Genomic DNA, 26,820 nt, shown 5'->3' with positions numbered 1-26,820 from the left:
CGCCACAGCCAAGCAGCACCCACTGTTTCGCAGCAGTAATTTGTAGAGTTTTATGCTGGATGCCCTTCCTGACGCAACCCTGTACTTGAAAGGCACAGGGAACCCAGTGTTGCATGGATTGGATGAAGAGAAGCTCCAACAAAAATCTTCAGATCATTAACATTGTAAACATTGTTCTGCTTCTCTGTTTCAATTTGGCCAATTGGTGGCGATCGTGCTATAGCATTACACCTTTTTCCTTAAGAAGAAGAAAGTACGAGCAAAAAACTGTTTTAGACCACAAATGGTTTCTTTCAAAATATAAAAAAAAGTTTGGAAAAGCTGCTCATCTAGTCAGCAATATATTTTTACGTTGCCCAAGCGTTAGCATTAGCCGTCCTATGGGAAATTCCATTAAACGTTAGCATGTACTAAATCGATTTATATTTTTATGAATCGATTATTAATCTATTTAGCTTAAATTGATTCAAATTGATTAATCGATTTTATCAACCCAGCCCTGGATTTCTCCTTTTCTAAAATGACCTTTATTTGATGGTAAAAAAAAGGACACGAGACCAAGCTGTTAGAATATAGTGGAATTGTCTTTGTGTGTGGTCATATTTCTCCTCAAGTCTCTCCAAGTAAATCACCGCTAAAAATATTGGTTTTCTTTCACCAGGCATACAAATCAACCACCTTCTGTCATAAAATAGACAGAACTTCTCTCTCGTCTGTAATTTCTGCAGCCACATGAGGCCGCTTAACAAAAAGAAAAAGATTCCACAGTAGAACTTCCATGTTGCTGATTGGAAGGACAAAAACAAAAGGATGCACTACTCCTTTTTTGTTTTTGTCTGTGAAGTAGACAAAGCTTTGTGTTCCCACCCCTCCTCAGGCTGTCAAGATGTCAAGAGACAAGCTCCAAAAGAATAGACTTGGATGAGATTGGATTGATTTTCTATCAGTTGAATCAGTGGATTGTCAGCAGACCTCCTAGAAGGAGACGCTTTGGGGGAAAGAATAACGCACCGTTAGAGGACGCTTTTGCTGGACAGAAGCAGGAAAAAAGGAAGAAAATCAATGCCTGTAACTTCTTGTCAGCTGTAGGCGATCTTGTGGTAGTTGTTTTCGTGATGCATGAACACCTAAAGAACACTACTCCCAACTTCATTTCGGGACAGACCTACAAGGGATCATGTATATGCTTTACTTTCTTGGATAGCAAGTCTAACAAGGCAACTAGAAAGTCTTGACTGATGTGGACCTTCTGAGAATTCAGTGGGTAAAGCAGAGGCTGTAAAAGTTAAAAGTGGATTTGAACCTACTGCCTCTATTTCCAAGTAACCTTTTGACCAGCTATCCCTTTTTTTTGCTCTGCACATTGGCACTCACACTGGCTGATTTAGTTTTTTTGGTGTGGATAGTCTGGTTTTTAGCATTAAAGCTTGAACTCTGTTGTGGACTAAACAAGTGGACCCCAGTTCCTTTAGAAAGGGACCTTGGTTTACGCACACTAGGTTCATTCAAAGGTTACAGAGCTTCATTGAAAGGTTACATATAAGAATAAAATGGACTTAGAATTTAATCAAGAATATTCTCTTACAGAACCAAAGTGCATAAGTAAAGAGTGAAAATGACATAAGCACTGTGCATTATGAAGAGCAAGATCAATTGCCAGTGCCCACAGAGCAAAAATATAGAGGTAGGACTCAGATAGGCTCAACAAAACAGAGCAGATGACCTGCTCAAACATGAACTAAGGACCAGACACTTGAATAGGTTGAGGGAAATTAACTGAAATGAAAATCATGATTAACCTGGGACTGGTGTGACTGACAGAGCAACTCGGAACATGACCAAAAACAAACAAAACCACAGAACCATTACAGTACCCCTCCCCAAATGGGCAAATCCCAGATGCCAATAAACCTATGAGGAGGGGGCATGGAAGAACAAAACTGAAACAAGTCTAGAAAACATTTAGGGTTCCTGCAGCCAGAGGGATGCCAAGAACAGACTTGAAGAGGAGCAGTCCCGGCAATGCTCCCCAGGCACAGGAAACATTTAGTTTTTTTATGTTTCCTACACTTTCAAGCCGGTTTAGCATTAGCATTACTGTGCATGTGCCAAAGACAATGGCAGATGTGGCGTTAGTTACTTTTGAGATAACTTTTAAAAAATAAACGACAAATCTAGACTATTGAATTAGTCGTCTACAATTTCACTAGTCAATTTCAATTTATTAGTCATTGACTAATTGTGGCAGCCCTAGACTCAAATGAAGTCCAAGAATGAGGTAAAGGCATTTATTACTACAAGATTAACAGAGGATTGGTGGAGCTAGCTGGTTTTCTTGTTCCTCAGGCAATATCGCCTCCATGTGAACATCATTTGGTAAATGGTGAGTCTGCAAGACCACTACTAGTGTCAAAGCAGCCACACTTGGACGGCAACATTTTTTTCTCCTTATTCGACTTTAAAATGAGTAAAACTTATAAAGATTAATCCTATTTTTTATATAAGCCACGACCATATCTACAACTGTGATAATTAAGTAAATATTGCTGATAAATACCCACTCCTTTCTGCAGCAGGACAGAACTCTGTTGCTACAAACGTTATGTTAGTAACAATGTAATGTTGATTTTGTTTGGTTATGCTTCATATTCGAACTTTTATTTAGCTTTGTCTATTGTTGGTTTGCTTAGGTCAACGTATGCACAATGTAATCCTCTGCATTCAGATGATGCATTGTTGTTGAGAGGAGGCTGGAGGTTCTCACTCCACTGGCTTTCTTTTCTACTCTGGTGACAAATCCATCTCTGTCCTTGACGGGTAAATTACTGCCCTTCACAGTTTGAGCTGCACATAGCTTCATTATATGCTATTTGTAAGCTTCGCCTTAACTCTGCCTACATTACCACCCCACTCTCAATTTGCTGTTTTGCAACCAATGCCCATCCTCTCTGTGATTCCCACTGTCTCTCCGAGACAGTCTTTCCTCCATCTTTTACATCATCTGTGGAGTCATTTTCCACTTTTTTTTGTCTTTTTTCCACTGTTTTCCTTGATGTTTGTGCTTTGTAGTTTCACACAGTCACATCGCCTCGTCTCTGTCGTCTTTTTGTGTTCTAGTGATTTTTACACGACTGTAAAAGCTTGAAAACAAGATGACAGCATTTAGGAGTGTCACATAATGTCTGGCACTTTCAAAGTATCACAGAAGCATAAAAAGGAACACATTTTCAGGATCTAAGGCACACATCTTGACACATATTTAGTTTTAAAACACATCAGTTTTAATATTATTTGTCCCAATCTTAAAAAAATAATTTCAAGTTTTTATAAACTACCATTTTCTTTTTTTTTTTGCTAAAGTTGAGATTTTTCTTTAGATATTAATCAAATCATTTGACAAAACGCTGTGAAAAAAACTCAACTTGCATATTTTAGAAAATTGTTTATTTTGTGTTTTTGTTTATTTGTTTTTAACAAAACTCAGTTTGTATTGCAAGTTCTTGCACTTACTCTAATATTGAAAAGTTTGGAGTCACCCAGACAATTTTGTGTTTTCCATAAAAGGTTTAACTTTTGTTCCTCAAATGAGTTGTACAATGAATAGAAAATATAGTCAAGACATTGACAAGGTTAGAAATAATGATATTTATTTGTAATATAAATTAATTTCTTCAAACTTTGCTTTAGTCAAAAAATCCTCTATTTGCAGCAATGCCAGCATTGCTGACCTTTGGCATTCTAGTTGTTAGTTTATTGAGGTAATCTGGAGAAATTTTACCCCATTGGATTGACTGGATGGGCCTTCTATGGTACCATACAGTCCAGCTGCCCCCACAACAGCTCAAAGTGGTACCATGATTTTCTTAAGCCTTTCAGAGTGAACTACATCCATATACCGTATATGATCATATATTACCTTTGGAACACTAAAAAACAAAATATTTATGAAACATGAGTGGTTTTTCTTGAGTTTTTTCCTACCCAGAAGTAAAATGACTCGATTCCTGAAGCTCCGCCTGCCGCTGCGTCTGACTGCCGCCCATTTCATGACGTCATCCTAGAGGCATTCTTTCTCCCACCAAAATAAACAGTATCTAAATTTCTTCAAAGATGGATGCACATAGGATAGATCGGCCTTCAGTAGGCTCGACCATCGCTACACTGGTTCACAACAGAAATACACGCAGCGTCTGCACGACTGTGCCCCGACACTGGTTGTCAACAATGACACAACAAGCTAGGAAACAGATATCAATATTCCGCACTTTATTAATCTCAGTAATTGTTAAATTTTCAGATGATCATTTACATTACAAGGGAAAATGTCCCATTTTCACTATGTTGTACCATATTTATCAATTATGTAATGTTAAAGAAAAATCAACGTACACATTTTTAAACAAATCTTGTTGCATTTTGAGCTAATGACGAAATCTGCTGCATTTTTAACTAAATTAATGATCTTTGAACTGGAGTAGGTCAGAGGTCACCTATCCTTATCTAAAGTTCATGTACCATGAACATATTTTCAAGATGTTTTATTTTTTAAATCTATGTTAATGTAAGTGTAATTTAAAAACAATATCAACAGAATATATATATTTTTTGTCACAGCTGACAGATCAGTTATTTTTGGAAGAGACCTGTGGGCACCTTGTGGGGACCTTGGGGGGTCCGCGGGGACCAGGGTGACCCCTGATCTAAGACATTTTCTCAATAAGATACAGTATTTACTTGTCAGTAGAAAAATCTAATTTTTTTTTTTTTTTATAAAGTGAATCAAATATTTTTTTTAATTCACAGTAATCTAAAGTTTTTCATTTTCAGTTTGATTTCTTTTGCCCCTCTCATAAAGAGAAAATAGACACGTTTTCATTACCTTAAGGTAATTTGTCTCCTTTCATTAGAAAGCTGCTTTTCTAATGGCTGCTGAAATTGAAGTTGACAAATGTAAATGTGATTGCTTTTTAAAACTCAAAGACTAATGAAAGACTGTGTACTAATTATTGTCTTGCAAGGACCATGCTGAAGGGCAGCTTTGCCCCAAGAATACCAAAAATGTTTGTATCTGAGACGGAACCTAGAATGCTTTGAAGAGCTGATTGTGAGATGGCCTTTTCTTTGACATCGTCCTGGGGTCACTCCGTGAGATCAGCGATGTTGAAGATAAAGTCAGCTTTGACCTTATGTGCTCAGACTGAACGAAGGGAGTAGTTTGTCACAGTTATTAAAAGTCTCTCTGAAATGCTGTCACTGTCTGCCGGCAGCCAGCTGGTTCCCGGAGGAGGCCTAACAAGCCAACAAACAATCATCCTTCCTGCTGTTAGCTGCCTGATTCTTACAACAGGGCTGGCTGCGACTCATGCAGATTTTTTTTTTTTGCTCATGCAGTCCAGATGCTAGGTAATTTTCTATTTTAATCAAAACTCGACCTGTCCCCAATAATGTGGCAAAATTACTTCATACAGGGGAAGAATTTCGTTAAAAAGTTAGATTTCATTCAGCCTAGAGTAAATCTGTCTCTCTCAGAAAAAGAGTAAATATTCTCTTATCATGACTCTACACAAAAAAATTAAAATTCTTAAAAAAATAAAAAAAAATAAAAAATGTTACTGCAGACAAACAGTGGTTTGTCGCAGGCCGAACAGGACAAGCATTTATTGAACATACTAAAACTGAATTTTTTACTCTTTTTAACTTTCAATATTTTGCTATCCAGAAAATACAAGTTAGAAATAAGCAAATATAACACTGGGTCATTAATAACAATAAAATAAAATGATCTGGAGGGCCGGATATAATTACCTAGCGGGTCAGATCTGGCCACCAGGCCTTGACTTTGACACATGTGCTTTGGAAGAAACTTCCACATTCTCTGGTTCTGCACTATGCTGTTTTTCAAGTCTCAAAGAAAATTATAAGCCATACAAACTCTGTTAAAATTAAAGACAAATATCCTACTGGTTAACATAACAAATACATGTATCAATTTGCTAATATTTCTAACTTTTAATGTCATGTTGGTGCTAACTAACTTCGGATCCAGGCCTCTTTACCAAAACTCTTCTGTGATGCATGAACAGTAATATTCACATGATAAAATCCATCATTTAATAGAAGTCATTGAACCCAGTCCATAGGCTGGCTTTCTGCCATTCTGATGAACTATGAGTGTCCTGCTTCATCTGGTTCATGCCTTGTCCATATTTAAGGATCACCGCCTGTGTGCTCACTACTGTGCAAAACGCCTGCACTGGATAGCTTTACACACTTTAAAGGCAGGAAATGATCTCACCTACAAAGATAATAGGACTCCTGCAAGTGTACGAGTCAAAGAACTGAGAGTAAAGACATTATACATCAGTGGAGCGTAAACTGAACTGTCTTTAAAGATGTGCTTATGCAGTCAGTTTTCAAGCATTTTAGAATTTATGTAACAGGAAAAAAAAAAGATATCTTGTGTGCCAAATGGCCCTTTTCCTGATGGGTGGATGTGGTGCATATGTGTGTTTGCCGGTGTGTTGGTAAGGGGTTAAAGAGGTGCTGTTGTCACATTCTGTCAGCTCTCAGAAGGTTGCAGCCTGGAGGAATACCTGACAACCATCTGGTGCTTGTTTTTCTTCATAACATCTAGGGCACCCACACACACACATTTAGACATGACATAATTCAAACATACATTCACACTTCTAAACAGAGAAGCAGGCAGGATAAGTGCAGCAGTTTTGTTTACTGGAATGATTAACACTTACAGTATTGAGTGCAGAGTTTGCTCATTTTGCGAAAGCATTCATGCCTTGTTGTCACTTTTGGTTAGTGTGGGACGTATGTGTTGCAGCATTTATCACAATGTCTGATGCAAAATACCAGTTCCGACAATAGGAGACGAATACATTAAAGTGAAAACTTATGATGAACTTTTCATTTATCGAAAGGGGAACCAAGTATCAACAGAGTATTGTATTTCTTTTTGAAGTAAATGGTATATATTTAAATAGCGCTTATGTATCTTGATTAAGGCCCAAAGTGCTTTAGAGTCACAGTCCCATTCACTCACGCACACTCACATTCACACACTAATGGTGCATTCACACCGGATGTGGGAGGCGCGACAGAGGCGTCAAGTTTCAATGTTAAGTCAATGTAAAGATGCGATCTGACGTTGATGCGGCGAGTGCGTCAACCAATCAGGGTTTAAGCTTTAGGCTTTGACGTTTTCAGTGACTAGATCAAAGGATAGAAACAGAGATCCAATATGGCGGTGCGATGCGAGGATTTTTGTCCTTTCCATCCATTTTTTTAACCCGCTGGGGTCGCAGGACTTTCCTGGGAACTGTTTGGCGAACGCAGGAGTTGCCAGCCTGTCACAAAGCCGCTGGAGCGATCCCTCCCGCAAGGCTAGCTAGCCACCAGTTAGACAGCACATCAAGCGCTGCCACCCAGGGTCCAGCAGAGCAAGCGAGTGTCCTACTCATAGTCCGACAAAACCAGCACATGCCATGGCCCAGGGTTCAGTTCTTAGGCAGTGTGGCCCGCCGGGATCGTTGTGGTCGATAACCACGACGACTGCATGCTCCAGCTTCATGGGCTTATGTTATTCTTATTTCCATGAAGACAATAATAACATTTTTATTTGTATTTATCCCCTCTCGGGTTGATGCTCAAACTGGGCCACAGACAGACGGAAGTAACATTTAAAACGGCGCGCTGCACTGTATGGAATAGGGCAGTGGATCGTTACTTAGGCGGCGATCCGATTCGATTTACAAATCAAGCTCAACGATTCATAAACGAACCACGATTCTTACTTTTTAATATAATATTAGTTGCTATGCGTTTGTCTTTTAACTGGATGTATTAAATCAACATAATTTATACCTTTATTTAGAACAGGAGATCAGAATCAAAACCGATAAAAACACAAAAATTTAGATAGAAAGAAATTATGTTTGTCATTTTAAACTTTTTTTTGTCAATGTTCGGGTTAAGTTCAGCAGTAACATAAACAACATAAAAAGCATAAACAAATCACTGCTGCTTTGGATAATTTAACAACAAAACCTGAAAATGTTTTCCACATTTTTTTTATCCTCAATGTCCTGCATCATTTTACATTCTAACCATTATATATTGGTGCAAAGCCGGTATAAAATTCGTTTTTCTGTGACAGAATCAGCTGATTTTCGTTGATTACATTCGCACTTCACTGCTGTGTAGTGCAGCATATCAGCACGAAGCTGCGTTTCTCCGCTTCAGAATCCGCTGGAGTTACTTTCATTACGTAACTGTTGAAGAGTTACCATAACCAAAAGAATGTAAACGCTGGAGCTAATTTTCCGATGTTAAAGCAAATTCATTTTTTTAGAACTTATCTCAGTGAGCGCAACTTCAGTCTCAGTTTTTGAACGGAAAAAAACACTCATCAGTCTTTCTTCGAAACCGGAAGCGTCACTGACACAAAGATTTGTTTACTCCCGGTGAAGTAGAGCTGCACATTCGGCATTTTTTGGTTAAAAAACCTAAATGGTAAATGGCGTATACTTGTATAGCGCTTTCTACCCTCCTTCGAGGGCCCAAAGCGCTTCACAGTCACAGTCCCATTCACCCATTCACACACGCATTCATACACTGGTGGTGGGTCTGCTGCCGAACACTGGCGCCAACCTCCCACCAGAGGCAATTCAGGGTTAGGTGTCTGACCCAAGGACAGTTCGACACATGGGTGTGTAAGGTGGGAATCGTACCCTCAGTCTTCCGATCAGGAGTCGACCGCCCTACTGCTGCACCATGGCCGCCCCTAAAATCCAACATTATCCTGCATTTCAGAGCAAAAAAATACATTGTCCCCAGATAACATTTTACTACACTCTACTATATTTATAAAGATCAGCGATCTTGGACGTCGTACTTGAATTTTCTAGAGCAGGTCGCGAGTTTCTGAGTACCCGGATACTCATTACAGTATGGAAAGCCCACACTGGAAGAGGCTGAAAGATCTGAACCCAGACATGGCAAAGTTTTTGCCATCGTCTCTTTAGAGCTCTCTAAAACATATAAACCCGAGCTACTCATCATCCATGTTTTCATTGATGTGGCAGTGAAGGAATTCCAGAACAACTTTGGCGTTGCTCCGCGGACGGGGCATCAACTCGTTAAGGAGTGAATTTGACACGAGTCAAAAGAGTGTGAATGCACCATAATGGCAGCTCCACTGCCTTACACCAACCTCCATCTCCAAGAGGAATGTGGCTTTCAGTGTCTTTCCTAAGGAACGTTCAACACATGGGCAGGCCAGAGGGGAACCAAACCTGCGATCCTTCAATCCTAGGTTGACCTCTGCACCGCCAATACCCCAAATAATGCACAATAATAAAGCTCCCATTCTAATGGAATAAAAGTGGAGTCTAAAAGATTTTCCCTTAATACACAAATGTATCTTGAGACATATGCCTAAATAAGGGATTAGAAAATATGAATTTCTGAAATAATTCATGCAACATTAGAAAGTCATAGGCAGCTTAAAAAAGTTAATTTGAATACATTAGTGTGGCATAAGTAAACAAAGGTTTGGCATTAACAGAACTTCTTGGAAAATGTGTATTGAATTAAAATAATGTTCTTTAGAGATTGCTTTGGATTCTATTGTTCTTTTATTCAAAAGTGCATTCATGCATATGAATTACAGGAGGGCGTTGTAAACTCTATCATAATACTGTGGTGGTTTTTTTTTCCTGATTTGGAAAGCAGTAAAGCATCTGAATTGTTTTTGCATCATAGGTGCAGGAATGTTCAGAGCCTGACAGCTTTCCTTTGGACTATTACCTGAACTCATGTCAGCTTTTCTGGATCCTGGAGAGTCTTCTGCAGAGGTCCGGGGCAAAGGGGCGGATGGAGGAGTCCGGGTCCAATTTGACGAGCCTCTTGGGTCAGTTGGAACGGCGGGTCTTTCTCCTGTCAGACGAGTTTCCCTTGTTTTCTATGTACATGTACAGGATAAAGGACTTCCTCTCATATCAACAACATCTTGAGTGACATTTTAAGATTTACAAACATTTTCCTAATCCCTGGATAGGAGAATTTCTGAAACATATGTGTGATGTGGCCAAAAAAAATAACATCCACCAAAAGGTTTGAGCCAGCAAAAAGTGAAATTTACCCAGAGCTTGTTTCAGATTGGTGGTCCCTCGGTGCCACAGAACTCCCTTGTTGTCCAAAAGCCATTAAAAACACATCAGTGTGGCGCGCTGTCGCTCCGGCTGCCATGTTGCTTCATTAACATGAGCGCACTGCTTTGACTTGGTCCTGTGTCAACCATCCTTTTGCCAAGAACACTCATAAGAACAAGCAAATGTGGATTGATGTGCTGCTGAAAGCTTTCATGTGTCCTACAGCTGAGTTATAGCGGCTAAAAAGCATGGAGCTACAACTGTGTTTTTTATTAACAAAAGGAAGCCTAAAACTGATGTTTTTCCGTTAAAAAAAAAGTATTTTACTGTTCCTTAAAAGTTCAAATGTTCTTCCTAACAGAAGAAAATGAAGCTTGTTTGCCTACAAGTTTTTATTCTCCTTTAAATGTATAATCTGGTCAATTGAAGGGAAAAATATCTACTTATATTTTCATGTCTGTCTTTGATTTTTAAGTTCGCTTTTCTTTGTTGTCACATTTTATGGCAGTATCAGAGCAAACCCTCTCCAGCTGTATCACACCAGGTCTCTATCAAGGACTTTTTTTCCCACCACTGTCTTGTAAGGGTGCTTTTGTTGCCCGGCAACTCCGTCATCACATTGTTTGCTCCCAGATACAGATGGTCGGCCTGGCAACGAGGACATCAACAACAACAACAGTCGAATGCAGAAGGTGGGATCACTTTAAAAGTAGAACAAAGGTGGGAGAGAGTCGTCATGGGAAATGGACTGAATCGGTTTTTCTAGAGCAAGAGGGGAACCAAGGTTTATAAAACTTTACGAGATGATTTCATGTTTTGTGTTAATCCTTCATTAGTTACTAGAGATGCTATAATTGTTGTTTTAAGACCAACAATTACACCAGTTGTTGAAATTACACCAGACTTGGCATAAGCCAAATTAAAGTTGTGTTCTTCATTGTTGCCTATAGGTAAATTTTAAAAAGATATTTTTACATTTGTTGTTGTTTTTTTTGTTATATACAAGTCATATATCAAACTGAAACAACTGAATTGTTGCCTCCATATTAGTTACACCTTTACTTTCTAAACTGATCCTGTAATTATTATAATAAAAAAAAAACCTGTAAATATTTTAATAAAACTTTTACAAAAATATTTCTCTATTAAGACAGAAGCAAAACACTTTAAGTTTCAAAAAGAGTACTTAACCAAACTCTTTCCAATGCGGGCCAGATCCGGTAAGGTGGAAACGTGTGAGGGCCAACCCATTTATCTAACATTGTATTAGCTATTTTAGTAACACTACATTTCAATTAACTATTTAATGAACATTTTATTCTAATGGCATACTTTTCATTTCTTGCCAAATACATCTAAATATGTTTTTTTTAACCAAAATCCCTGTCAATTTGCCAATCTCACACTGTTCATTCCCAGTCTATTAGCGCCTCTTCGTGGTGAATATAAAAACGTAATTTAGCCAACCACAATCAAGACACAGTTTTGAGAAAATGCAAAATTATATTGATTTTATAAAAGGAGCCATTGGATATTTAAACAAGGGCCGCATTTGGCCCACGGGCCAAACTTTGGACCTGACTAACTTAAACCATAAGTTAATGGGCCACACTTTGGCCCATTCATGCACGTCACTGACGAGAAATTTGGTTAGAGTTGAGTCCTGAGACGTTCCGGGCCTACCTGCCCGTCATAGTTACTCCTGCCATTTACTCGCGCTTTTATTGAATTTTTTTATTCTGACATTCAGAGCACTGGGCCACACTTTGGACGTGCCTAACTTAACCTATAAGAACCCATAGTGACATCGGTGTAATAGAAACATATTGGGAATGTTCTCAGTGGACAATTTGGTATTTTCCACATCATTTTTATTTTTAAGGAAAAATGAGTGTTGGTCTATATGTGTTAAAGTGCTCAATCAGTGTAGTTTTAATGGAAATACACATTGAAAAAAGTGAAAAGTTATTTCAATTAACACAATTTCTGTAATTTGCTACATTTAAAAATGTTTATTTTCATCAAATTAAATCTATAGGTCGATGGTTTACTCAACTCAAAAATTGAATTTGATAAAAAAAACTATTATTCTTAAATGTAACTAAATACAAAGCTTTTGTTAATTGATCCAATATTTCACTTTTTGCCGTGAAGAACAAATTTTCACAGTAAAAGCTGCTGTGAGCACTCCACACTCTTCCCCCTCGTTACTGTTTTTTTTCTCTTTTTGAGAAAATGACCAAAAGACTTGTCCACTTTCAGAAGTTGTTATTGGAAAAAGAAGCTCTGTTTTTGTAACATGGAAAACAAAAAGTTACCAAGGATAGGATGGTTTTTGAAAATCTTATGAGACTGAAATCTAATGATTTGTTAAGCTACCTACTGAATGTTGGGAAACATTGCATTTTGCTTCTACAAATACAAAATATTGCTTAGTAATACAACATATAGAGCAAAGTGCTAGCAATAAATTTAATTCAAAGAGTGTTATCGATGTTTCTGCAAGTTCCCATCTCCAGTCGGGGCTGCAGAGTTCTTCCTGACTAGCGCTGGCATGAGACGTGGCAGCTGCAGCGCTCGGTGTGGGCTGCGTTGGTTCCTAACGATGTAGGCTGTCATAGTCTTCCCGTCTACCCCAGAAACTGAGTGGCACCATCACCGGCACTGCTTTCCTTCCCTGCTGTTCATTTGGTATATGCAATAAGTGCGGCTAAATAAGTTCCCTTGTGCATCTTGAATTACCAGAGGCTGATGTGTCCTGGCTGTGCTGATTGCCATCGCTCCTATTGTGTCGGCTTTGGGTTTCTGCCCTCCCTGTCTGCCATCTCCTCATCTTTCATATCCTGTTGAGAGCAAAGTATTGACGGGGAGCGCTTTAAAGAATAAAAATGGACCGCTCATACGTGCGCTGGTGGCCAATGTGGCTCCGTGGCGAAGAGTCTGTCTCATCATGCGTGGGATTGGCAGCCGCAGGCAATGGGGGGGGTTGCGTCATCATCACAGTGAACGCCTTAGCGATGCTTTATAGGCTCTCTCATTAAGCTCTATTATCCAAATGTTGCTTGGATCCGAGTTTCACGAAAGCCTGTTGTAACTAAAAGCAAAAAAAGATTTTCTGCTTTTTGTCTCAGAAATCAAAACAGCTGAATGTTTCAATCATTTTGGTGTTGGTTTATAAAGTTAATTTGTTGCTTAAGTATTGTCCGTCTAAAACCGGGTGTCAAACTCAATCGCACAAGGGGCCAAAATCCAAAACATACCTTAGGTCGTAAGCCGAACAGGATAAACATTTGTTGAACACACTAAAACTACATTTTTTAAGCTTTAAAAACATAACTTTTTAACATAAATATGAATAAAAACAGGCAGGAATATTATTTCAGAATAATTCAACTTAAGCCTTAAATAACTTTAAATATTTTACTCTCCATAAAAATATATTTTGTCAAAATTTTACAAGTTAGAAATAAACTAAAAGAAAAAACACTTAAATTTCTCTACTTTTGCCGTTTTATATAACAAATTACACTAATAAATAACCCAAAAAGATTTTAATCTACAGTAATTATATCCTGTTAAAATGATCCAAAGACGAACAAAACAAATAAATGAAATTTTTTTTTTTTTAGCAAAAACAAGTCAAATCATTCCGTTTTCTTTGCTCTGTGTTTTGCCAGATAGGCTGTTTTTATTCTGTTTTGCCTTTAGTTATTTTATCTGGTTATATTTCTTTCTTTCTGCGCCCTGAGTGAGAGGGAGGGAGAGGATGAGTACACCCTTGTGAAAGAGAGCCAGAGATCATTATAACCAGGGCTGGGTCGATAAAATCGATTCATCGAATTGAATCAATTTAAACTTGACAGATCAATAATCAATTAATAAAAATATAGATCAATTTAGCAAATAAATTTATGTTTTTCTAAGGAAATGTGTAAACTCAAAATTGAATTGAGTCGAGTTGAACTAAATAGATCGAAAGAATCGTAAAAAAAATAAATAATCGGAACCGAATTCATCCTGGCTCTAGTGAATAGAATTAAACTCCATAATCGTAGTGTCGGTTGAATATTCTACCAGCACAAGAAAACATCAGGCCATTATTAGCAATAAAATAAATGATCTGGGGCCGGATATAATTACCCGGAGGGCCGGATCCGGCCCCTGGGCCTTGACTTTGACACGTGGTCTATAAAAATGCTTTTTCCGTGTGTGAAACATCACACACTGATCTATTACACCAAACACAAGCCACAAGTACAACTTTCACTTCTCAATAAGTCAACCAATCAGCAGCCCTGTACTGTCACCCAATCAGTGTGCACCTTAGACCAGCCAATCAGAGGCATTCTATCAGTACAAAGAGGGAAAATAAATGGTGAAAGAAACCCAAAATATGATGTATTTAATTATGACAATTATGAGCTAGAAATTTAGATTCAGGAAGTTCTGTTATGTTGACTTGTTATTGTTAATTTGTCCCCAAAAAAAGCAAAACTCGTTTGTTTTCTCGTTATGTTAAAATGACCTTTTCTTTGATTTATTTATTGATTTATTGTTTTATTTATATCAAGCATTAAAATAATTGAATACAACAGTAAATTTAAAAACAGATATGTCAAACCTATTTCAAATATAAAGAATTTTAGAAAAATATTCAGATGATGCCATCTTTTTGACAGTGTACTCATAATTAGAAGTTTTTCCACTATTGCATGAACAAGGCACAATTTCTACAGTTAAAAAAAACTTTACAGATGCACAAATTTCTCATTACAAATGCAATTTTTAATGAGTGGACAATTTTTTTTTTTCAGTTATGAAGCTGATTTACGGATACACACATTTCTTATTACAAGTTCAAAACTTTTCTTTATGAATTCACAACTTTTTTCCACAAGTACAAAATCTTTTTACACACAAAAATTTCTTATAACGGCTATGAAAACTTTTTAAGGACAGACAACACTTTAGCAACAAATGTAACTTCATACTTCAACTTTGTCTTTTTTTAGCCCGATGAGTCTTTAGAAAGTTGGTAAAATGTGCTAACAACTAAAAGTTGGAAAACAAGCTGCTGACAAACCTAAAGGGCGCAATCTGCACCTCCTGTTTTTTTGGGGGGACTGAAACCTTTGAGTTGTCATTTTTCTTTGGTCAAAGTGTTCCACCGCGCCAAACTAATTTTTGGTTTTGCTAGCTCCTCTGGCTCACATAAAACATGCCAAGCGTTAGTCAGGGAGTACACAACCCTGCTGCAGTAATTTAGAACAGATGGAGCAGGAAGAAAATCACATTAATAAGAGCTCAATGTGTGGAGCTCCGTGCTGCAAAGTCCTACTGAGAGCGATGAATGTTTGTGAGCTGGAACTGCTTTTTTCCTCAGTTTCACATGATTTTTTCTCTCAGACTCACTCATCTTTACATTTCTCCACTGAGAGACGGGCCAGTAATTGATTTGATTGGCCACATGATTAGCAGGTTGCAGTTATGATTACAGAATTAACCAAATGAAAAGGTCACACCGAATTAAAGATGAAGGTTGTGTGGAAATCTGGATTAAGAGGCAGCCACACTTTAATGAAGATTTCTAAAGAAGCAAAAGTAAAAGTTTGGAGAATTTGCTTTAAAGTCCCCCTCCAATGAAAATCATGTTTTTTGAGTTTTTAACATGTATGTGTGGCTATTTTCTGTGGCTATTTTCTTGCCGTTCACATTTCTGTGGTCAAATCAGCATCACTGGATTTTTGGTGTGAGTTTCATCCAATACTTACGGTAGCAGGACTGAGAACGCTGGAAAATCTCCACCAGACTCCACGGAGCTTCTTGATGTGACCACGGAAATGTGAACGGCGGCTCATTTGACCGCAGTTGGAAAGGATTGTAAATCAATGAAAGAGCATTTTGATGTTAGCTTTGATTATTTTATCAAGAACTCTGAGAAACCAATGATTGAATGTATTGATCACAGTCAATAAACATTGGAGAATTAGCTAAAAGAGTCTTTGGTGAACTGGAAGGAGAAAGAATCAGGATTTTGGAGGAAGTTCTGTCCATGAAGATCTTCACTTCCTCGTCCAGCTGACATCCGGATCAGAACCATACGGCTGGACATTACCGATAATGCTTGATGTTTTGATGTAGCAGCGGTGAAGATTTACGCTAGCGAGACACAGAGCTATCGTAATCAGATGGGGGGGATCAGGGGCGGAGCTACTCAGCTCCAAAAGCCACGCCCCCTCAGAGGAGATTTTGGAAACAGAGGCTTTAGGTCAGCATGAAACATAGCTTTTTAAGACTTTAGCTTGTGGGATTTTGGTAAAAAACTTAATATTCATAAATATAATACTACTGGGCCCTGCGACAGACTGGCGACCTGTCCAGGGTGAACCCCGCCTTCGCCCATCAGTAGCCGGGATAGGCTCCGGCACCCCCGCGACCCCGAAAGGGAAGAAGCGGACAAGAAGATGGATGGATAATACTACTGGGAACATTTTTTTTTTTTTATTAAAAAATGGTCATGGGGGGCTTAAACACATGAGTAATATTTTAAAATTTAAGAAAATAGGAAAAAAGATAGATCCTGTGAATTCACAATATTTTATTCTTTTTGACTCTGCTTTATTACAAAATCAGAACTCTGGTTTTTTCGTCTTGTACCCTTTAGTTATTCGATTTCATTGTGTGAACAAGTGCTAAAACAAAACAAGACATCCAATAACATTTTAATCAAACCAAACATTTTTTATCCTTTTTTAGTCCCACAATTACGATGAAAGTTATTCTATTAAAGCAACACATATAAATGATGGTAAAGGATATTGTTTAAAGCTAAACTCCTTTGGCTACAGAAGCCTTTACATGACTGTGGACCCTTTCTTTTCAAGTGAGCAAAGCTGTCTTTTGGGCTGTGACTAAACTTGTAACAGGGCTGTCCTTTAGTTCCCTCATTAAAGCAACTGTATGCTTTGAGTATCAGTATTGCCGTATTGTGCCGCGGATAATTTGCCTTCTGATGAATGACTGCAGTGTAGGTGGATGCTGCAGTGGATGTGCTCAGATGGTGAAACCTGGATAATGTGACTTTAGAGATGTTTTTCCATCTGGTTCAGAGGTCGTTGTTTGTCCATCTTTGCTTCCTGATTACATTATTACAGGCCTCTATGGTGATTATTCCTGATCATCTTATGGGTGTCATTTGTAGGACTGTGAAGTAAATTTTAACATCATTACTTTAGATATTTAACATACTTAACATACATAGTGTTACCTTTTAATCTATTGTATTTAGAAATGTTACTTTAACTGACTAAATATTTAGTTAGGAAGCTAAATATTTAATTTTATGAAATTAAACATTTAGTTTGCATTATAAATATTTAGATCTGATCTAAAAAATTATTTTCCAAAGGAATTATTTAGGTTTTGTATCTAAGTATTTAGTTTTTAGCTAAATATTTAGCTTGGATCAAAGTATTTAGTTTGGGGCTAAATTTATAGTTTTTGACTAAATATTGAGAATGTATCTGAATGTATATTTAAAAACTAAATATTTAATAAAAACAAACTAAATGTATAGTTTATGTTTAAGTATTTAGATCCAAGCTAAATATTTAGTTTTTTACTAAACATTTAGAATTGATCTAAATATAGATTTAAAAACTTAATATTTAACTAAAAAGTAAACATATAACTATGTATTATAAGAATTATAAATATCTAGCTGCATACGAAATATTTAGTTTGAAAAACAAATATTTATATCAGATATATATATTTAATGTGCAAACTAAATGTTTAATTTCATAATATGAAATATTTTGTTTATAAGCTAAATATATATAATTTTAAAATGAATATTTAGCTCAAAATTAAATATTTAGCCCTTTAACTAAATATTTAGTTCGTAAATTTAACATTCATATATACCTTAATTTAAAAGGTGAAAATATGCATTTAAAAAAAGAGAACATTAGAAAAACATGCCAAATATGAAAAAATGTTGATGTTAAAATTTTGTTAAATTTAAGTCCTTATTTGATCTTCTTTTAAGCAATTAAAAGTGTTTTTTCAAATATGATTTTAGCCAAAATAATTTAAAAAATATACATGTTTTTTTTTAAAGGGGAAAGTTTGAAATTCATTTGAAATTTTTCTTTGAATTATGGGTGGGACTGTTAACCCCTCCGCCCTTCTCCTCCCCTTCACTGAGAGCTTGTAGCCCAGTGTATTTTGTATGGATTTGAATACTCAGAAATGCAATTTTAAGTTTAGTTTTCTGTCTTCCATCATAAGAAAAGAACACAAATTTGTTAAAAACTCAAAAAACCTACATTTTATCGGATTGGGTCTGTAAGTTAATTGGGTCAACTCAATGGAATTACCTCTTGGTGTTTATGTCTTCTCCTCTCAGTTTTGTGTGAGGGAACAGATTGAAACGAAGCCTTGGTTTTGACACACTGACAGATTTCCCCCTCGCCTCATCGTCAGACCTCTTCCTCAGTGTGGTCACTGTGGGAGACTCATCGCTGTCAGGAAATCTGCACTGACGACCAGAGAAGCCACGATGACGCAAACATCAACATGTGGGCGGTGGTGGTAACGGTTGAAGAAGTTTTTGCTTCATGATTTGGTGATATGAGGACAATCTGTTTACGGTGCAAACGCTTCTTTGAGGTTAGAAATGAATAGCTTGAGATCTCCATGTACAATCCTAGAGCCATGTCACCAGTGGAGCTGAAGAGACAGTCATTCCCAGAGCAGACACAGGACAAGTTGTCATTAGTGTGCATGAGCACTCTGCGGTGCCCTCCCTGCGAAAGTGTCCTTGAGGACAGTTTGAATCCCCAGTGGCTGCTCAAAATGCTGCCACCATGCTGCATGAGTGGCTTTGACCTCGGACCCGCTCAGCAAAACTCAGCACGTCCTCATCGCAGATCTGGGCGTCACAGACTCGAATCACTGATCCGTTTTGGGCTGGCTTCAGTGTAAGTGGCCGTGTCAGCCCCTTCTTCTCATTACTGCTGCGATCGTTGGTAGGTCAAGATGCTGAGAGACTCATTGATTAGTGAGTCTGTGGAGATTCTCAGTCGTCCTGGTCATGTTATCGCAAGATTATGTTCTCTAGGACAGCTGGACGTTTTGCTTTGCATCTGAGGTGAATGAGCATCTCCTAAATCTGCCTTTTAAGGTCCAGTTATCCTAAATAACATAATCCAGGGATTGATTAGTAAAGACACTAGCAGGAAAGATTGATAGGTCATGGAAGGAGGACTTGAATAACCAAATCCATTGTCAGATTTGTCCCCAACGTGCATTCAAGCAACCACTTACTATGAAAGCTATATGATAACATGCATTTCTGGCTTCTGGGTTCAAAACTTTTGCATTCTCGAGTAGCTATACACATTTTTTTAGACGTTTTTCAAGCTTTATGTGCAAGACATAGAGCCACTGAACTCACATTAAAAGGTAAACCAGGTCAAACTTCGGCCAATCACGAACTCTGATTTAGAAGTGGCGTATGAATGGTGTCTCTTTTAATACACAGACATGCAAACAGTTTGAAAATTGATTACAAAGGAAAAATGAATAATTTTGGTTTGTGACCGGTCAGTATTATTTGATACCAAGTCTTCATGTACCTGATTAGAGCGATAAAAGAAAAAGCCTGCAGCAAGATTTATGCCTCGCTTCAACTGTAAGGTAGCGGAAATGTATTTAACAATAGATGAAGAGAAAGAAGCCCCTCCCTGCTTGTCCAGTGTCAACACTATGGGTTAAACACACGTCCAAGAACATGCATCAGATTCCCGGTGTGAACGTCGCATCAGTGTGTTTGAGCAGGTTTGTGTCTTTCAGAAAAAGGTTTTGTTTTCTGATAAAACTGAATCAATTATTCCTTTTACAAAAGGATGGAAAATTACCATAACTGTATCTTTACTAGTGTCGTTTTGCAAATGCTAAAAAAAAAAGTGTCTTGGTAAAAGGGTCATACCATGATTTTCTTCAACCTTTCATAGTAAACTATATCCATATATATGATCATATATTACTTTTGGAACACTAAAAAACAAATTATTTATGAAATATTAGTTATTTTTGTGAATTTTTTTCCTACCCGAAAGCAAACAACTCGATTCCCGAAGCTCTGCCTGCTGCTCCCTGAGGGTGTCGGCCACCTCGTAACATCAGCTCATGAGAACCCGCTGGTTTTCGTGGGGATAGGAGGGGCTGGTGCTCAGAGTTCAAGTTTTTAGAGGGTCACTCAGAAATGTGTGAACGGATAAAAATACACTTTAGGGTTCTTTATAATGAAGATTAAAAAGTTGTTCTTTATGGTATGGCCCCTTTAAAGGAAATTATGCACCTAAACACGTCTAGTATAATATTATTAATTTATTTCATTTGCCTCACACGTTATAACTTTTTAAAATAGATTTTAATGCTTATATGCCATTAGACAACCATTTTTTAACAAGTTTTAACATAAATCTTTTGATTGGAGAGTCCAACCTCACTGTGTTTCTTGTTAGCATGCAGCACAGCCATGATGCATTGGGATGTTTTACAACGATAAATGAGTGCTATCTTTGCACCCAAAAATTAAAAAGCACTTTGTTAAAGGGAGAATTTTTGTAGTATTTGGTAAACTTCAACATTTTTTTGTGGATTATTCCTTACAATTTTGGGTGTGTTTGCTTAGTCTGGTCTCTACGTAGGTTTTGTATCACTTTTATTTGATACTTTTGCTTTGGAAGACAGCTCTGTTAAGTCCAATACCATCTTGAAGGAAACTAGCGATCATTCTGAATGTTTGTCACCAAGTTTTAGCGTAGGAAGCACAAGAAAGCTCCTGTCTTTGATGCTCCTATGTCAGTGTTAAAGATCGGTGGAATTATTTGCCTCAATGTCATCTAAAGCTTTGCTATTTGATTCATTGCACTGCCTATGTTCATTTATGAATGCATTTGTTAGGATTTTTCTCTTTAGTCTTTGACCTTGGCTGCATTGCAGTTAATTTTACAATCTGTTCCCTTTTTACACCACGTTTCCCAGTGTCCCTTTAAAGCGTCGGCCTGATTATTCATCCCTTAGTGGTAGTCATTGATGTGGCCTGTGATGTAAACCCAAACTTTTGGCACGCCTGCCTTTGATGCCCAGCACAGATTTATTCGGTAAGTGACAGAGTAAATTGCTGTAGCTGTTTGCTGTCTGCCGATAGAGCGTCGAGCTTTCACCCTTCTGTAAGCACAGCAGCTTCATAATCCCCCTTGGGTTTACTGTAATGGTCATTCCTGTGAATGCTCTTCTGGCAATAACAACTCTATTAGGCACTCATTAAGCTCTTCATCAGAAAATTGATATTTTTCTGCTACAGCCCTGGCTCTGGTCGCAAAAATCATTGATGCATTCATCTACTCTCTCTCTCTGTGTTATGAAGTTAGGCGTATAAAGTCTGAAATTCACATTTGACTCTAATTGAAGGTTTTTCCATTGATTAGAAGGTCTCTTTGTGTTGGATAATTGCAGTGAACAGCTTCAAGTGGTTATTTACGCTGCAACCACAAAAGTGTTGTTCTTCATAAATAAGTTTTCACTAAAAGTTCTGTCTGGCTGTTTTCTCAAAAATCTCAAAATGAAACTGTTAAGCCAGTTAATAACATGTTTGTTATCAAAACAAAGTAAAGATGACCAGTAGGACGGTCAACTCCTGATCGGAAGATTGCGGGTTCGATTCCAGCCTTGCCCGCCCATGTGTCGAAGTGTCCTTGGGCAAGACACTGAACCCCGAATTGCCTCTGATGGTGCCAGTGTTTGGCAGCTGAGCCACCATCAGTGTGTGAATGAGTGAATGGGTCTGTGACTATAAAGCGCTTTTGGCCGTCAAAGAAAGACAGAAAAGCGCTTTACAGTATGCAAAATTTACCATTTATATGGGAAATTGGTAGAAAGTAGCAACTTTTGCAGAACAAAACAGGTAAAACAAGCATTTTGTTTCCATCCGTCTTCTTCCGCTCATCGCAGGTCACGGGGGGAGCAGTCCAAGCAAAGAAACCAGACCTCCCGCTCCCCGATCACTTACTCCAGCTCCTCTGTTAAAGTTAAAGTCCCATTAGATTTCACACACCTAGATGTGTGAAATGTGTTCTGGGCATTTGACCCATCACCTGGAGGAGTGGTGAGCTCCAAACACAGCCGCGATCTTGAACCATTTGGTGGTTTAACACTTCAATCCGGCACTGGGTCCCATTTTTAGAGTTTTTGGTATGCCTCGGCCTGAATTTGAACTCACGACCTTTCAGTCTCAGAGCGGACACTCTACCACAAAGCCACTGAGCTCTGGGGGGACCCTGAGACGTTCCCAGGCCAGCTGAGAGACGTAGTGTCTCCACCGTGTCCTGTGTCTTCGCTGGGGCCTCCACCCAGTGGGACATGACCGAACCACCTCCCCAGGGAGGCGTCCATGAGACATCAGACCAGATTCCCGAGCCACCTCAACTGACTCCTCGTGACCGAATTTCTCATTCTATCTCTAAAGGAGGGCCCCGTCACCTTCCAGAGGAAGCTCTTTTTGGGATTTCAGTCGGGATCTCGTTCTTTTGGTCATGACCCAGAGCTCATGACCATAGATGAGTAGTGGTACATAGATTGACCAGTAAAGACAGATGCTGCTCCAATCCGCCTGTCAATCTCTCACTCTGATCTTCCCTCACTTGTGAACAAGACCCCAAAATATTTAAAATCCTTCTTCATGGGCCGGAGCACTCCCCCCTACCCCTACCTTTCTCCGGTCGAGAGCCATGGCCTTAGACTTATCGGTGCTGACCCTCATCCCAGCTGCTTCACACTCTGCTACAAACCACTCCAATGCATGCTGGGGGTCCTGGCTTGATGAAGCCAAGAGAAGAACATCATCTGCAAAGAGCAGAGATGACATTCTGTGGTCCCCAAACCAGATCCTCTCTGGGCCCTGGCTGCATCTAGAGATTCTGTCCATAAAAACTATGAACAGAACCAGTGATAAAGTGCAGTCTTGCCTTGAATCCAACATGAACCAGGAACAGGTCTGACTTGCTATGCAAACCAAGCTCCTGCTCCGGTCATCCAGAGACCGGACGGCCCTCAGTAAAGCTCAGTAAACACCACGGGGGACGACGTCGAACGCCTTCTCTAAATCCATAAAACGCATATGGAGTGGATGAACGAACTCCCAAGAACCCTCCAGCACCCTGAAGAGGATGTAGAGCTGGTCCAGGACGAAAACCGCACTTGTTCTTGGATCTGAGGTTTGACTATCAGACAAACGCTTTAAACTCTTTGTGCAGATACTTGTTCTGATTCCTTAGTAATGGACCCGTGGATTGACCTGTACAGGTGCATTAGGTTTTCCAGTCTGAAGAGGGTGTTGCCAGTCTACGACCCTCATCTTAGAGGAGCCACGGGCGTGTCTGCCAGTGGCTTGTGCAGTTACTTCAAGGATCATTTATTGTTTGATGTTATTTTTTTTCATGTATTATTCCTGATTGCTTGAAATAAACCATTTCATTCATTCATTCATTCATCGTCATGAAAAAGGAACGCACGATTATCGAGCGTGTGATAAAGGTATTGTGAAGTATTTTATAAGCATAATGTAAGTTACACACACGACGTACGATGGATTCACTGGGTGTGCACTTGATACGCAAGTGTCCATAGGACGCCCCCTGTAGGATGTCAATGCAAACAACACTCTGGGTGTCTAATTTCCTCCATTCTGTCAGGTTCTAAGCATCACTTGAATAACACCAACAGTTCCTTGCACTGTGCAGAAGTTTTAACCCTTGTGTTATTCTAGGCATGTTTACATCAAAAGTGGGGTCATCTGGACCCCACAAGACAGCGCACTGAACTGTTTTTTTTCAAGGATTTTTTATCTTCACTGGTGTCCTGGCAGACATAAAATCCTGTCCACCTTTGTCATGGGACGGATCACACATCAATGTAAGGGTGGGGTCATCTGGACCCCATAAGAGAGCACAAGGGTTAAAAGGATTTTAAAAAATGAAAAATACGTACTTCGTGCCTGCGTCTCACCTACTCCCCACTTCTTTAGCTTTTCATGTTGTTTCAGGGTTCGCTGCAACCTGACGCCCACATCATACACGTATAGGAAAAAATATGTGCATGAATACTTTTGCTCTATTGAGTCACTGATCCGTCTACAATCTACAAATTTTGCCTTTTTTTTCCACCAGCCCGTATCAACCCGTAGGGGCAGCCGTGACTAAAGCACAACGTCCGTGTCTGAGGGACGTTGCATATTGTCTTAAGCCTTTTTAATCTTGTTTAAGGTCATGAAGGGGGCAACCGTCCAACCCAGCTGTCACTGAGTGAGAAGTGAGGTAAAGTCTGGTCAGGTCACGTCACAGGGGTCAGAGGAGCATTTCAAATGTGGAATCCTGATAAATGAGCAGGAAATCTTCAATAATCCAAATCTCATCAATGCATATTACAAATTTAGGGTAAGGCTTCGTGGAGGGATTAGACCTTTGTTGTGCTTTTTGCTTTCATTTTGATAATTCTAACCTTGGATATTCCCGCTTGTCAGAACACAGTTTAGTTCTCTGCAAGGAATATTTTAAGCTAAATCGAGCACTTTCTGTTAAGTAATCAGTTGACTTGAAGACACATTTTAGAGAACTGTTTTCTGATAAATTCAAGAGACTATGCTGGTGAACACCTACATACTGAAACGAGATTTTCCCATGGTGCCCATTGTTTGCATGAACGTGCTCTAAGGCTTTTTGTTTTTTAATTGTCCTGTAACTTTAAATTCAAAGCCGAGTGACCCTTTTCAATTTTCAGGCCAGTGGACACATCTTCTTAAAGGCGACGGCAGATGCTCCGTCGCTCCGTCACCTTCGATGACAGGTAAGTATCAGATCTTTAATCGAGGGTAGAAGAAGTATGACTCCATCAGGGAGCGCTGTCACTGTGAGGAATGTTAATGCAGCAGGAGCAGGAATTCACAGAGGAGGACTTTGATTATATGCTGTCCGCACACTGCATTCTCAAGATATGCCTGCTGCGCTTTGAAGAGCAGTTTTTATCCATCAGTAGGAACAAAAAAAAGCTGTGTCACTGCTGCCTCATGCCCACACCTGTTCTTTTATTTCCCTCAGCAGCTTTTAAAATATACGATCACATCTACAGTTTTACTGTCACATGATTCAAACCAACAAATGAACCAAAGTTTGACATCATAGAAAAGGAAAAATCAAATGTACTCTGATGTTTATCATGTTTTTCTGTCTCTTTTCCACCTTTGTGACTTTTCTTTCACTCTACTCCCCCCTGCTGGATAAATTGTTCAAAGCTTCCCCGGTTTATCGATGATATTGTATGACAGCTCCACAAACACAGTGAGCGCTCGGAGGGGAACAGAAAGGACTGGCATCCTTTCATGTCCTCAAAGTATCCGTATAATCCTCCGCCAGAGCGTAAAGAGGCGAAGGGGCTTCAAACGGTGTCAATACAGGATTTAATCAGAATTATTGATCAGTGTTGGGGGAGAGTAAGCAGAAAATTTGAACAGCTTGACACAATTGTGTTCAAGGACCAACAATCTGCTTCTCTGCGAGCGGTCACTGAGTCCCATCCTGAGAGTGTAACAACCTGTCCGTCAGGCGTTTGAGAAAACAACAGGGCAGACATCAAAGGAGTTGGAGAAACAAAACAAGATTTTAGTTATCAAAATGTATTTAAAGATGCACATATGTGCTTTCACAAATGATTCTGAGAAAAATAAGTGAAACTCCAGTAATCCACTCTCACTGTCAGGAAAGAACTGTTACTGTTGATCTCAAACTCTGTCGTTTTTTTAGAGCAACAAACGAGCTCCAGAAGACGTAGTTTACTGTTATTCATGAGGACACTGCAGCTCAATTAAAACACTCTTCCAATTAAGGAGCTCTGGGAATCAAACTAATACTCAGCTCTAGAGCCTTTAACTTTTTTTTTTAATTTAACAATTAAGAAATAATCCAATTTCTGACAGAATGTTATTTAAAATATATATTTTTAAAATGCAGTGGGATGTATTTAGACTTATTGATGGCAAAACTTAATGTTTACAAATACATTTTTTTAGGTTAAGACTTTCAGAACAGTGGAATCTATCATGACCGATCTGACTTTGATTGTTTGAGACAAAAACATTTAAATTGTAATTTGATTTCAGTTACAATCATCAAATCTAACTTAAAAAATTTTTTTTTTATGAAAAGCGCTTCTCATACTTTGTGCAATACGATGCGTTTTACAAAAAAAAAAAAAAAAAAACACAATGAAAACCCAACCTACCCTTCACCCTCCCCTCCATTAATACATACAACCGACGACCCGAAACACAATGAATACTTAAAAAATAACTTCTAACAGAATCTTCAGGCTTGGCTCTGCTGTGAGGAAACTGTATTGAGGATTCTATCATACCAGGAACATCACCACAGCTCCCACCCAGACCAGGACAGCAATAGAGTCGACTCCACAGTCGTGACGCTGCCATGTAGAACTCCAGCCGCCCCAGCAAGGGCGACAACCACGCCAGCGAGCCCAGACCAAGCCAGCAGGCTCTGGTACAAAGATCCCCACAGGAAAGACTGGGGTAAAA

The 26,820-nt window shown here is 38.8% G+C and overlaps 1 protein-coding gene across 2 annotated transcripts in view; it reads left to right on the top strand.

Annotated features, from left to right (window-relative positions):
• mei4 (meiosis-specific, MEI4 homolog (S. cerevisiae)) overlaps positions 1-26,494 on the top strand; it is a 53,168-nt gene extending 26,674 nt beyond the window's left edge. The window contains exon 5 of one of the 2 annotated variants that reach the window (XM_036210577.1): positions 25,014-26,494. In XM_036210577.1, coding sequence (XP_036066470.1) covers positions 25,014-25,076 — 63 coding nt within the window. In that variant the 3' untranslated portion in view covers positions 25,077-26,494. Of the gene's footprint in view, positions 1-9,777; positions 11,133-25,013 lie in introns of those variants that run through there. The other variant, XM_036210576.1, reaches the window with a different exon arrangement.
• The last annotated feature ends 326 nt before the right edge of the window (positions 26,495-26,820 follow it).

This window comes from Oryzias melastigma, linkage group LG24 (assembly GCF_002922805.2).
Source record: "Oryzias melastigma strain HK-1 linkage group LG24, ASM292280v2, whole genome shotgun sequence".
In the NCBI taxonomy this organism is placed as follows: Eukaryota; Metazoa; Chordata; class Actinopteri; order Beloniformes; family Adrianichthyidae; genus Oryzias; species Oryzias melastigma.
The sequence above is the reverse complement of the archived record's forward strand: the minus strand, read 5'-3'. Positions and strand labels throughout refer to the sequence as shown.